This window comes from Cucurbita pepo, chromosome 14, assembly GCF_057944985.1.
Source record: "Cucurbita pepo subsp. pepo isolate OVF chromosome 14, ASM5794498v1, whole genome shotgun sequence".
NCBI lineage: Eukaryota > Viridiplantae > Streptophyta > Magnoliopsida > Cucurbitales > Cucurbitaceae > Cucurbita > Cucurbita pepo.
This window is the reverse complement of record NC_141811.1, coordinates 11,589,593-11,602,856: the sequence shown is the minus strand read 5'-3', so window position 1 is coordinate 11,602,856 and position 13,264 is coordinate 11,589,593. Positions and strand designations below refer to the sequence as shown.

The window sequence follows — 13,264 nt, the reverse complement described above, 5'->3', positions numbered from 1 at the left end:
TTTCACAAAGAAATCGAATATTCTTTGCACAAATAATAAGTAGCAAAATTTCACATTCTTGACACAAATAATAGCAGCAAAATTTAGCAATTTTTTTAAATTTTTTCGAGGACTCATAAACCAAAATTTAATGAACGAACAAACCCTTATCCACCCTAATTCAAAGTTGTTGAATTTGTTAAAAACAAACTCTTATACACTCCGACTCCTTCGAATCGAAGAGTCTCGACTCTTTTTTGGAATTTTTGTTCGATATTTTGGCGATATTCTCCTTCTTTCGATTGAATCGAAGAGTCTCGACTCTTTTTTGGAATTTTTGTTCGACATTTTGGCGATATTCTCCTGGAAAGCGCTAACCTGCCTATTTTTTAAGCCGGAGCGAAGGTGGGAGATTTGAAGAAGCCAAAGGAAACCAAGTCGAGATTCGTAGATTTTGAAGGTCAGCTTAGGCCCTGCCAGGTAAATAATTTACAATATCAAAAATTTGATATTATTAAAAAAATTTTGAAAGGTCGGAAATATTTTTAAATAAAATAAAAAGTTTATAAGGGTATTTTATTAATTTTACACCTTATAAATTAAAAAAAATATATATTTATGCTCTTAATGATGAACAAATGATGGGTATTTTATTAATTTTACACCTTATAAATTAAAAAAAATATATATTTATGCTCTTAATGATGAACAAATGATGGCCATATATCTCAACTTCGAATTTGAGAATTAGAGAGTAATTATTTAAATTAAAAAAAACATATTAAAGTGTTTAACCTTTTAATATAAAAGGGAAAGAATTTAATAATGTATTCCTTTCCATTAATGTTTTAAAAAATATATAACTTAATTATTAAATTAATGGTTAACTAAAAAATATATTTCTCTCTTATTAATTTTAAAAAATATTTATATTATATTTTTTAAAATAAAAATTATTATTAGATATTATTATTAGATTAAAATATTATTTTAATTTTTATACATATCTAATATATCTAATTTTAGTTAAATAAATCTAAATTTAGTTTCATTTTATTTTTTAGTAAAAAAAATTCTTTATTTAACATTTTTTAAATATATTCACCTAAATATTTTAAAACTATTATTACAAAATTAAAATTTTGAAATACTAGATTTATTTTAATTAAATTTAATAATATTATTATTGAATCAACTTTTTATATATATATATATAAACACATTTATTATGGGCGAGAGTTTCCCTATCCATCACAATTACAAGGCTGAAGATAGAAGAGGAGCTCTCTTCTTCTTCCTTCTACACCAAAACAATGTCTTCCATGGCTTTGTTTTGTTCTCCGTCCCGTCTTTCCTCTCTCTCTCCTTGTTCACATCACCGAACCCACTTCCCCTCCAGACCCTTTTCCTCTCTCAGGTCCAGAAACCCTTCTTCTTGGGTCGCTGCTGACAATGGCGCCGGAATTTCAGGTGGTTCCGTCGCTGTAGAACCCGCCGTCGTACAGAAGGATCCGGAGCCGGTGGTGGAAAAGCAAGAGAGCCTTGCTGAAACCAATGGGTCGGTGGCGGCTGTGGAAGAAGTGGTGGTGGTTAGTAAATTTGAAGACCCTAAATGGGTTAATGGGACTTGGGATTTGAATCAGTTCCGGAAAGATGGAAGTACTGATTGGGATGCTGTTATTGACGCCGGTAATCTTCGTAAACCCTACATTTTCTGTTGATTTTGCTTCTAATTGCGTTACGAAATCTGGATGTGAATAGATACATGCAATGTCTGAGAAGCTTTTTGGGGGAAATCTTGATTCTGCAAGTTTTGATGATGTTTTGATTGTAATGAATTTCTTGGTGATGTTTGAGCAATTACTTTATGTTTGAATCAGAGGCTAGGAGGAGGAAATGGCTGGAAAACAATCCAGAATCATCAAGTAATGAGGACCCTGTGCTGTTTGACACATCCATAGTTCCTTGGTGGGCTTGGATTAAGCGCTACCATCTGCCAGAGGCTGAGATTCTCAATGGTATAAACATGTTTCTATGATTGTTTATCCTGTTTTCTTGAAGCTTGTCTGTGTGAAATAATGGCTAAATGTGAGTGTATGAAAATCGTGTTTAGAAGTGTAAAATTGAATGTTAAGTTGATTTTGAATGTTGAAACGCATGTTCTTGAGTGATTTTAGACGTGAATGACTGATTTTGAAAGTCACTCGAACATGTTTTTGTTCTTTTGTTCATGTCTGTGAATCATGATTTCTACTTGTTCATAGCATTGGCTTCTCTGTATGAAAATCATGTTTAAAAGTGTAAAATCATACATGGAATTTGATTTTGAATGTTTAAACACATGTTCTTGAGTGATTTTGAACGTGAATGACTGATTTTAACCATTTGAAAATCACTCAAGCATATTTTTGTTCTTTCGTTCATGTCTGTGAATCATGATTTCTACTTGTTCATAGCATTGGCTTCTCCGTATGAAAATCACGTTTAAAAGCGTAAAATCATACATTAAGATGATTTCGAATGTTTAAACACATGTTCTGACGTGAATGACTGATTTTAAAATTTTGAAAATCACTCAAACGTATTTTTTTGATGATTTGAATGTTCAAACGCATGTTCTTGAGTGATTTGAACGTGAATGACTGATTTTAACCATTTTAAAATCACTCAAACGTATTTTTTGATGATTTTGAATGTTCAAACGCATGTTCTCGAGTGATTTTGAACGTGAACGACTGATTTTAACCATTTGAAAATCACTCAAACGTATTTTTTGATGATTTTGAATGTTCCAACACATGTTCTCGAGTGATTTTGAACGTAAATGACTGATTTTAACCATTTGAAAATCCCTCGAACATATTTGTTCTTTCTTTCATGTCTGTGAATCATGATTTCTACTTATAACATTGGCATCTCTGTAACTTACAAGTAATACGGTGTCAAGTAAAGTATTGAATCTACTATCACTTTGAAGTAAATTTGAGCGGTGTAATGGTTTCGATGCAGGCCGTGCAGCCATGGTGGGGTTTTTCATGGCTTACTTCGTCGATAGCTTGACGGGGGTAGGACTAGTAGGTCAAATGGGCAACTTCTTCTGCAAAACTTTGTTATTTGTTGCAGTGGTGGGAGTTCTTTTGATCAGAAAGAATGAAGATATAGAGACTCTAAAGAAGTTGATTGATGAGACGACATTTTATGATAAACAATGGCAAGCAACTTGGCAGGATGAGACCAAAGGCTCAGGCAAAGTGTAATGTGGCAAAGTTGCCTGTGTTCTTGTTTTGCTTTAATTATGTTTGTATCTCTTAAGATTTGGGGTTTTAGTAGAGAAGGATATAATGTGAGCTCTCAAAGATATTGAACGTTTAGGCCTCAGTTTGTTAATGTTTCTTGAAGTTGTTGAGGGTTTCTATGAAAATCTCTCCCTAAAAGGTTGGGTTTTCTGAAAATGTTTTCGTGTCTGATCAACTCGATTATCAGTTTCAGCTCGACTCGAAAGTATGGAGATCAAAAGGAACAAAAGACGTCTTGAAAGTATGGTTTTGGACTCTTTGACTTGTGCTTATTTAACTTGATGAGTGTCTAATACGTGTTTCGACTCAGTGTCATCTAGCATACTCGATGCATCTAGAAAGTTATTGAAGTACTTCAAACATATTACATCATAAGCATGGTGTGAGATCCCACATCGATTGGAGAGGAGAACGAGTGTCAGTAAGTATGTTGGGCTCCGAATAGGGGTGAATTGTGAGGTCTTACGTCAGTTGGAGAAGGGAACTTGAGGGGGGAGTGGATGGTGAGATATCACGTCATTTGGAGTGAACTCAAAGGGGGTGGATTGTGAGAGGAGAACAAAGTATTCTTTCTAAGGGTGTGGAAACCTCTCGAGGGGTGGATTGTGAGAGGAGAATAAAGTATTCTTTCCGAGGTGTGGAAACCTCTCACTAACAGGGCATTCTATAAACTAGGGAAAGTCCAAAGAAGACTATCTGCTAGCGGTGCATTCTATAAACACGAAAAGTACAAGAAAGATAATATTTGCTAGCGGTGCATTCTATAAACACGAAAAGTACAAGAAAGATAATATTTGCTAGCGGTGGGCTTGGGTTGTTACGATGGGTTTGGACTGTTACAAATGGTATCGGAGTTAGAGGGCTTGACTGTTACAAAAGGTATCAGACACCGGGCGATGTGCTAGTGAGGACACTGAGCCTCGAAAGAGGGTTACAAATGGTATCGGAGTCAGAGAGCTCAAGCTATTACAAATGGTATCGGAGTTAGAGGGCTTGGACTGTTACAAAAGGTATCAGACACCGGGCGGTGTGCTAGCGAGGACACTGAGCCTCGAAAGAGGTGGACACTGTGCAATGTGTCAGTGAGGATGCTGGCCCCAAGAGGGGTGGATTATGAGATCCCACATCAATTGGAGAGAAACAAGTGCCAACGAGGATGAGGGACCCCAAAAGGTGGATTTTGAGATCCCAGTTGGAGAGAGGATGACATTGATTAGAGAATCGGTTGGAGAGAGGAACGATGACATTGATTAGAGAATCGATTGGAGAGAGGAAGACATTGATTGGAGAATCGATTGGAGAGATGAACAACATTGATTGGAGAGATGAACGACACTGATTGGAGAATCGATTGGAGAGAGGAACGACATTGATTGGAGAATCGATTGGAGTGGACACGAGGCGGTGTGCCAACAAGGGGACACTAGGTCTCGGGCGATATGCCAGCGAGGAGGATGAGCCCCGAAGGGAGTGGACACGAGGCAGTGTGCTAACAAGGACACTAGGTCCCGAAGGGAGGTGGATTGTAAGATCCCATATCAATTGAGGAAAATAACGAAACATTCTCTTTTAATGGTGTGGAAACCTCTCACGCTGTTACATCATTTTTATTAATTTAACCTAAAATTAATAAATAAACACAAATATATATTCTCATATATTTTCACCATAGAAAAAAGCTTGAACACATTCAGATTTACTATATATATATATATATATATATATATATATATAACTTTTTAATTATCTAACTTAATATTAAACAAGAGGAAAAAAAAAAAAAAAAAAAAAACACTTAGTTCACTGTCTATATCATCTTCTTCTTTAATCTTCAGGCTTGCTTGGATATTCCCAATGATAGCTTTCATGGCGTAGTATAGCCTGCATTACAAACATTATGTATATATATATATATATATATATATAACCATCTTATTAAAAATTAAATAAAATTGGCCAAAAATAATAATACTTTTATTTGAAGTATATAAATAATATATTAATAAATTTGTAATTGTAATATACTGAAATTATTTCATGGGCAATTTACAAAAATGATATTTAGGCTATTTTTAAAATATTTAACAACTATTTTATTATTATTATTATTATTATTATTATTATTTGTTTAATAATTTGTAATTTTATTTTTTAAAAATTAATCTGTCGAATTTAGAGAGAGAGAGAGAGAGGTTAATTACTTCCACATTTGAAATGGCGAGGGACTTTACGGCCGCAGCTTTCAATGAGGCGAATGGCGCGATTAGGGTCCACGTATGTCATCAGCTTAGGCGTAACCGCCGGGCAAATACACTCCGTATGGCTCACTCTCGCCCTCTGGCAGCACGCCGGCGACGGGTTCCTCCCGAACACCACCGCCAGGCACTCTTTCACCGCCATGTTTCTCTCCGCCTTACACTGCGCCGCCGTCAGCGCCGCCACCTCCCCTACTGCCACCGCCATCAGCACCACCACCACTGCCAGCACCAAGCCCCAACGCCTCATGCCAATGCCCATGCCCACCATCTGTTTGATAAAAGTCCTGACTCAAACAAACGCCCTTTGCCCTTAGCCCTCCGCGTGGTTAATTATATAGGCGCTGCGTGCGTGGGGTCTTGCATTCCTTTATTAGTGCGGCATTGACTTGGTAGTGCTGCCTCTTCCTCAAGCCCAGTCAAGGGATTTAAAAAGAAAGGTATATTTACATTTTAGTCTCGATTCAACCATACTCCTTAACATAAGAATAAACACGAACCTTAACTATTGTACTATGTTCGTATTGGCTGATGACGCGAGATTTGGATGTTGAAATATCATCATTACCCAATAGAGTCAATAACTAGCCCAATAGAGTCAAGCCAATAATAGTACGAGCCCATTGTATATTTATTTTAGTAGAGATTTTAGAAAATACGATATTTGTTAGGTCTAGATTTAGATTTGTTAGGTCTAGATTGCGTAGGCTCTAATACCCCTTCACTCTGCCTAAGTTATTCATCCAAGAAATCCGAAAACAATAAAAAAGCAGTAGTATTCTATAGTGTCTTGTATTCTCTTCTCGATTGGTCTTAATAAAGAGTGCGAGTGTTTCCCACAGAGAGTTGTGTTCAACATTTGGTATCAGAGTCATGCCCTAAACTTAGTCGTGCCAATAGATTGGTAAATCCTCAAATATCGAACAAAGAACTCCAAAAGAAAAGGAGCCAAGCCTCCTCGAAGGCAGTCAAAAATGACTAAGACTCTAAAAGAGTCAAGCCTCGATTAAGGGGAGGTGTTGGATGATGGAAGTCCTATCTCCGCTAATTTAGGAAATGATCATGGGTTTATAAGTGAGGAATACTAACTCCATTAGTACGAGGTCTTTTGGGGAAGCCCAAAGCAAAGCCATGAGAGCTTATGCTCAAAGTGGACAATATCATACCATTGTAGAAAGTTGTGTTCAACATTCGACAGATTAGAATAAGAATTAAGCCCGAACGAACATTAACTATTGTACTATGTTCATGTTGACTAATGACGTAAAGATTTGACATTCTTAACTTAAGAATTAAGCACGAACATTAGCTATTGTTCTATGTTCATGTTGGTTGATGACGTGAGGATTCGCCTTCTTAGCTTAAGAATTTAGCATGAACATCAACTATTGTATTATGTTCATGTTAGCTAACGACGTAAGAATTCGACAAATTATAAAAAAAAAATGTCTTATTTGGTGGGCAATACTGAAATTATGGACTGTATGGCAGATTTTCTTTATCCATTGATTGGTTTTGAAAATAGAAATTTAATGGGTTAGGAGTATATCAATTTGGAATTGAATTCCACATTTTCACGACAATTAGTGGTGTTGGGTCCTCGAGTACTTTATTTTCTCTATCGTCGTCTAATGTTATTGATCATCAAATTTTTTTAACTGATTTAACTATCGTCGTCTAAGGTATATAATTTATGTTTTCTATTGATGTGTTGTGAGATCTCACATTGGTTGGAGAGGGGAACGAAACATTTCCCGTAAAGGTGTGAACGTAACAGGTCGTAAGGCTGACAAAGATACGTAACAAGTCAAAACAGACAATATTTGTTAGTGGTAGACTTCGATTGTTTCAAATGGTATAGCGCTCGACAGTGAAGTAGTGTGCGAGCGAGTATACTGACCTAAAATATTGTATTATTAAAATGTAATTTATTAAATGGGTTAAAAAGTAGTTTATATTTTAATTCAATAAATAGAGTTAATACATTCTAATATGCAATTATAAAATTTAAAACTCTTACTAAAATAATTAAAGAACATTGATTTATTATTGCTAAATTCATAAAAATTAATACTTTATAATTTATATATCGTTATTTTAAATTAGAATAAATTATTAAAAGATTAAATTCAACATTAAAGGATCCGTGGCGCAATGGTAGCGCGTCTGACTCCAGATTAGAAGGTTGCGTGTTCGATTCACGTCGGGTTCAATTTCCCGAATTTTTTGGATGTTTTTATTTTCTTATTTTTATAATAATCTGGTGTCTTATGAAATTACTTTTATGCCTTTTGTTAATTTTAATATTCACCAGAAGTTCACGGCGTCTCTTTCCTCCGTCAACTTCAACGCTAAACCTTCTTTCCGTCTGGATTTTGTTTGTTGTTTGGATTTAAAATTACAATTTCGTCCTCGAGATTTTAAATCTTTTTCTTAATTTTGTTTCTTAATTTTAAAATATAATTAATAAAATTATTAAACTTTTCATCCTATGTCAACTCTACACCACCCTAGGCCTTGCGACCTAAGTGAGCTACTCTGTGGCACGTACATGTGTCATAGTGTGTGTGAGTATTGCAAGACAAGTGTCTTCGATGTTTTCTTTCGAAAATGGATTTTTTAGAATAGTGTGGGACGATACGGGTGTGCCAACATACGCCTCAGCCTATATGTTGGAGATTGATATATGTACTTGCTATCCAGTACGGTATCTGTAAATGACTTGACACGGACAATGTAGGGTTCATTCCTTGATAGAACTCAGATTGATGATTGTTTGGGATGTCTCGATCGTATGATTAACTCATAGGTCAGTTCTTGATAGACACGTTCGAGCAACCCATGATAGCCAAAGCCCTCCACGACTTAGAATGACATGATGATGCATGGGTATGAAGATGAGAACCTAGATGACAAAGATGATGACTGAGATGCGATGTTGTAATCGAAAGATCTTGGCCGAGAGAAGAGGCAAGGTCGAACAGAAGGACTTGACCTAGAGATGATAAAAGCCGACTAAAGTTGCAGACGATTGAACATGCACGCACGAGCAACAAATGTAGCGAAACAAGCTTAGATTCTGCATGAGTTGTGTTCGGTTGGCGAAGGAGAATATCGTCTAAAGTTTTTTAAAACTTGTCATGAGCGTATCAAGATCATGACGCCACACGGTTGAAAATGTACAACCGTGACACCAATCAAGATAGACAATGAGTTGTACGACCGTGACACCAATCTATATAGTACTTAACTAAAAAGTTGTTCACCAAAGTCTCGTTTATATAACAAAATGATATGTTATCAAAATACAATTTATTGATCGGGTTAAAAATAGTTTATATTTTAATTCCATAAAATAAACATATACATATATAAAAATAAAAATAAAAACTAAATTTAACTAAAACATTAAAAATATAAGTTTTTCATTTTTCATATAATAATAATATTTTAAAAAAATAATTGAAAATAAAGGATTGTATGTCGAAACTAAAAAGATGACAAACTCGCACAAAGGGATCCGTGGCGCAATGGTAGCGCGTCTGACTCCAGATCAGAAGGTTGCGTGTTCGATTCACGTTGGATTCACTTTTTCGATTTTTTGGATTATTTTTTATTTTCTTATTTTTATATTAATCTGATGTCTTGTGAATTTACTTTTATGCCTTTTATTAATTTTAATATTCACCAAAAGTTCACCGGTCGTCTTCCTCGCGACGGATCTGCTTCCAACCCTTTCTCCAGCGACGGCGCGTGCATCCTTCCGCCGCCATTTCTGCTAAGACGCTGCCGGAGGACAAAATCGAACATACATTCAACAATATTTAGAAGATTGAAGGATTTTATAAAACAAAATGAGAAATAGAAATAAATATGTTTTGAACGACACGAAAGGATCCGTGGCGCAATGGTAGCGCGTCTGACTCCAGATCAGAAGGTTGCGTGTTCGATTCACGTCGGGTTCACTTTTTTCTATTTTTGGATTATTTTCTTATTTTCTTATTTTTATATTAATCTGATGTCTTACGAAATTACTATAATGCCTTTTGTGATTTTTAATATTCACAAAAAGCCCACGCCGTCTCTTTCCTCCGTGAACTTCCACGATATACGTGCTTCCGTTTGGATTTTGTTTGTTGTTTGGGTTAAATTACAAATTTAACCCTGAAAATTTTCAATTTTTTTATTTTGTTTTTTAATTTTAAAATATAATTAATAAGTAGCTAAGAAATCATAATTGAAGTTGCCTCATTTTTGTTGAATTAAAAGCCTTTGTATGATTTTTTTTTTTTTTTTTTTTTTTTTTTTTTTATATATATATGAAAAGTTGACTTGTAGTCTTAAAAAGAAATAAAGGAAGAGACTCACCGAAACCGAGTTCATTAAGGATCTTACCCGAGTTCATTAGGGATCTTAGAGGGGCACCAAGCAAGGAGGATAATAGGTGGGAACTCATATTTTACCAAAGATGCGTAATTATAAATTTGATTGGGTTTAAAGCATTCGTGGGTAGCGTTTTAAGTCCGTTGTCAAATTCAAAGGCTCAACCCCTACACGAGCGATGAAACTACCGAGTCAGAGTGTGCAAAGTTCTTGTTAGGCTTGTTTTTAGCCTTCTTCTAGCTAAACTCATTCTCAATGTGTGGTAGACGGTGTACACAGGTCTCAAATACATATCCACCGTAACATGTTAATTTGCAATTAGTAGCAATTTCATCTTTAAGATTAGTCTCACGAAACCCTTATATTCTCTAACGAGGTTTTATCCTATAGAAACGCTCTTTAATAGAACTTTAGTTTTACCAATCATGACCATGAAATTACGTACCGATTTTGCTTAATGGGTTCGTATTGTTCACTTTAAATCTAATTCATTAACATAATTTCCTCCAAAATTTCAAATTCTACTATTATTATTATTATTATTTTGTCACCATATAGAAATTTAATTCATAAAAGACCATTACTTAGTCAAAGATTGTATCTCATTATAATAATATATAATTTTTATATTTCCATGTCATTATTCTTCTAATATTATAAAAATAAAATCTTGACAAATTTTCAAAAAAATGAAATTAAAAAATGAATTATGAGACAAAATTATATATTTAACCTAGAAAGTCATCTTAAGAATCATAGCATAGAATAAAATATAAATTTTATCAGATAAGGTTGCTTAAATGGCTATTCTTGTTGATTTAAAATTAAATTATTAATAAAAATTAATTATTAACAATTATTAAAAAATTTCATTTCAAAAAATAAAGTGTCGCTTTCGAAACGTTTTAAAAGTCAAACTCAAAATCCGTAAATATATTTTTAGAATAGACTGCATTTTCAAATTTGACTCATAATTTTTTTTATATATCTTAATGTCATGTAAAATTCTCTATGACAGTTACTGTCTCTAACACGATTATTTAATGAAATGAAATAAACATGAGGAAAAGTATGGAACGGATTACCTTGATGATCAAGATCAAGAGTAAAGAAAACTCATTTCGAAACTCGTGATTCGAATAACTCTATAAGAGATTTGATCAATACCACTTGAATGATTCTAGCATATAAGTTCTAAACACAAGAATTTGCAAAGAAAATCTTAGCTCTCAACAAAGCTAAAAAAAAATAGAAATTCTATTATTTTTAATTTCAAAATGTGACGTCTCTTATCAAAGAAAAGAAGGTTTTATATAGCCTTTACAACCTTAAACTATGTGCCACGTAACTCTCAAATTAAATGGACTAGTAGAAATACTCCTAACCTCCCTATTAATATGACTAGTTAATGGTGGAATATGGTAACGTAGGTTACAATATAACCTTAATTTCTATATTAAAAACTAGTTTATGACAACAAATATTTAAATTATAATTAAATAGTGCAATAAATGAAATGTGCTTATTAATCATAGACTAGTTCACCATAATTTTCTTTGATGAGCTCACCATAACTTGAATATAAGTGTACAAGGTTTGTTGTACCTTCTTGGCTCTCGTCCTTATAATTGGACCTTGAGGTTTGGAGCTTCCTTGATCATGGTTCATATCATAGATAGTCAATACTATTGGGTATTCATGTGATCAGTTCAATAGGTCTTTTCGTTTTTCAGTTCATATTATGGATTGAGTTCATCTTTATAGTAATCAGATGAATAACAAGAACCGAACAATAACAAGAGCTCTAAAGAAGAAAGAGGTGGGAGCACTCAACCCTTCTTAAATGCTCGTTTTTTTATTCTTATTTTATTTATTATTATTTATGGTTCTAAGAACAAAAATATGTTTAAAAATACGATTTGCTTGATAATTATTTTGTTTCAATTTTTAGAATTACATCAACTTCATATAATTAAAACGATAATAAATAAATAAAGAAAAAATTAGTAACATTTTTTTAATAATAATAATTATTATTATTATTTTAAACTAAGGACATAATTAAAAATAGTACATAATTAACTTAATATTAAAAAAGAAAAAACAATCATCCCCTTCTTTAATCTTCATGTTTCCTTTTTCATGGAGTCGTAAGACCTGCATTAAAAACATTAATTTAATTAATTAATTAATATATATATATATATTCACCGAGTTATAAATTTGTATTTGTAATATAATAAAATTATTTCACGGGCGATTATTCAATTCTATTATGAAATATTAATTTTAATCCGAAATTCTAAAAATCTCTATACTAAAAAAATAATATTATAAAATTTAAAATAAGGAGATATTTATTTTTTATAATTTAATTTTTTTGGAATATTTATGAAAGATTGAAAAAAGAAAATCCCTTTGGAACCAAAATGAATAATGAAAAAAAATAAATCTATTAATTTTTGGAAAATTAAGTGATTATATATATATATATATATTTGTATATATAGAGAGAGAGAGGTTAATTACTTCCACATTTGAAATGGCGGGGGACTTTACGGCCGCAGCTTTCGATGAGGCGAATGGCGCGATTAGGGTCCACGTATGTCATCAGCTTAGGCGTAACCGCCGGGCAAATACACTCCGTATGGCTCACTCTCGCCCTCTGGCAGCACGCCGGCGACGGGTTCCTCCCGAACACCACCGCCAGGCACTCTTTCACCGCCATGTTTCTCTCCGCCTTACACTGCGCCGCCGTCAGCGCCGCCACCTCCCCTACTGCCACCGCCATCAGCACCACCACCACTGCCAGCACCAAGCCCCAACGCCTCATGCCAATGCCCATGCCCACCATCTGTTTGATAAAAGTCCTGACTCAAACAAACGCCCTTTGCCCTTAGCCCTCCGCGTGGTTAATTATATAGGCGCTGCGTGCGTGGGGTCTTGCATTCCTTTATTAGTGCGGCATTGACTTGGTAGTGCTGCCTCTTCCTCAAGCCCAGTCAAGGGATTTAAATAAATAAGGTATGTTTACATTTTAATCCCTCGTTTTATTGTTTAAGCTTTGAAGATTATTTTCGAGCTTGATTCGAATTTTCGATGAGTTATTTTTATTAGGGCATTGACCACTGAATCATGTTCACGTTTCCGGGTATCATAGCAATTCAACACAACATTTGATGTTGGAGCTTATATCATTAAACTTGAGATCCCATATCGGTTGGAGAGAGGAATGAAACATTTCTTATAGAGGCATGGAAACCTCTTCCGAGTAGACGCGTTTTAAAACGGCGATATGTTAGATTAAAGCGAACAATATTTGCTAGTAGTGGACTTAGGGCGGTTACAAAT

At 34.2% G+C, this 13,264-nt stretch overlaps 3 protein-coding genes and 3 non-coding genes across 6 annotated transcripts; 4 read left to right on the top strand and 2 right to left on the bottom strand.

Annotated features, from left to right (window-relative positions):
• The first annotated feature begins 1,224 nt into the window (after window positions 1-1,224).
• Window positions 1,225-3,431, top strand: LOC111809851 (light-harvesting complex-like protein 3 isotype 1, chloroplastic). The gene is made up of 3 exons (XM_023696300.2): window positions 1,225-1,668; window positions 1,860-1,997; window positions 2,989-3,431. Exons 1-3 carry the CDS (start codon window positions 1,293-1,295, stop codon window positions 3,234-3,236), a joined length of 762 nt encoding a protein of 253 aa, XP_023552068.2. The 5' UTR covers window positions 1,225-1,292; the 3' UTR covers window positions 3,237-3,431.
• A 2,037-nt stretch (window positions 3,432-5,468) lies between these two features.
• On the bottom strand, window positions 5,469-5,792 carry LOC111810619 (uncharacterized). Its single transcript, XM_023697350.2, has one exon. The coding sequence runs from the start codon at window positions 5,790-5,792 to the stop codon at window positions 5,469-5,471; it is 324 nt and encodes a 107-aa protein (XP_023553118.2).
• Window positions 5,793-7,670: 1,878 nt separating this feature from the next.
• On the top strand, window positions 7,671-7,742 carry TRNAW-CCA (transfer RNA tryptophan (anticodon CCA)). Its single transcript has one exon. It is a non-coding gene; the product is annotated as a tRNA-Trp (tRNA).
• Window positions 7,743-9,046: 1,304 nt separating this feature from the next.
• TRNAW-CCA (transfer RNA tryptophan (anticodon CCA)) lies at window positions 9,047-9,118 on the top strand. The gene has a single exon. It is a non-coding gene; the product is annotated as a tRNA-Trp (tRNA).
• Window positions 9,119-9,423: 305 nt separating this feature from the next.
• On the top strand, window positions 9,424-9,495 carry TRNAW-CCA (transfer RNA tryptophan (anticodon CCA)). The gene has a single exon. It is a non-coding gene; the product is annotated as a tRNA-Trp (tRNA).
• Window positions 9,496-11,880: 2,385 nt separating this feature from the next.
• On the bottom strand, window positions 11,881-12,893 carry LOC111810675 (uncharacterized). The gene is made up of 2 exons (XM_023697418.2): window positions 12,443-12,893; window positions 11,881-12,070 (listed from the first exon to the last, which is right to left on the bottom strand). Exons 1-2 carry the CDS (start codon window positions 12,765-12,767, stop codon window positions 12,054-12,056), a joined length of 342 nt encoding a protein of 113 aa, XP_023553186.2. The 5' UTR covers window positions 12,768-12,893; the 3' UTR covers window positions 11,881-12,053.
• Between the last annotated feature and the right edge of the window lie 371 nt (window positions 12,894-13,264).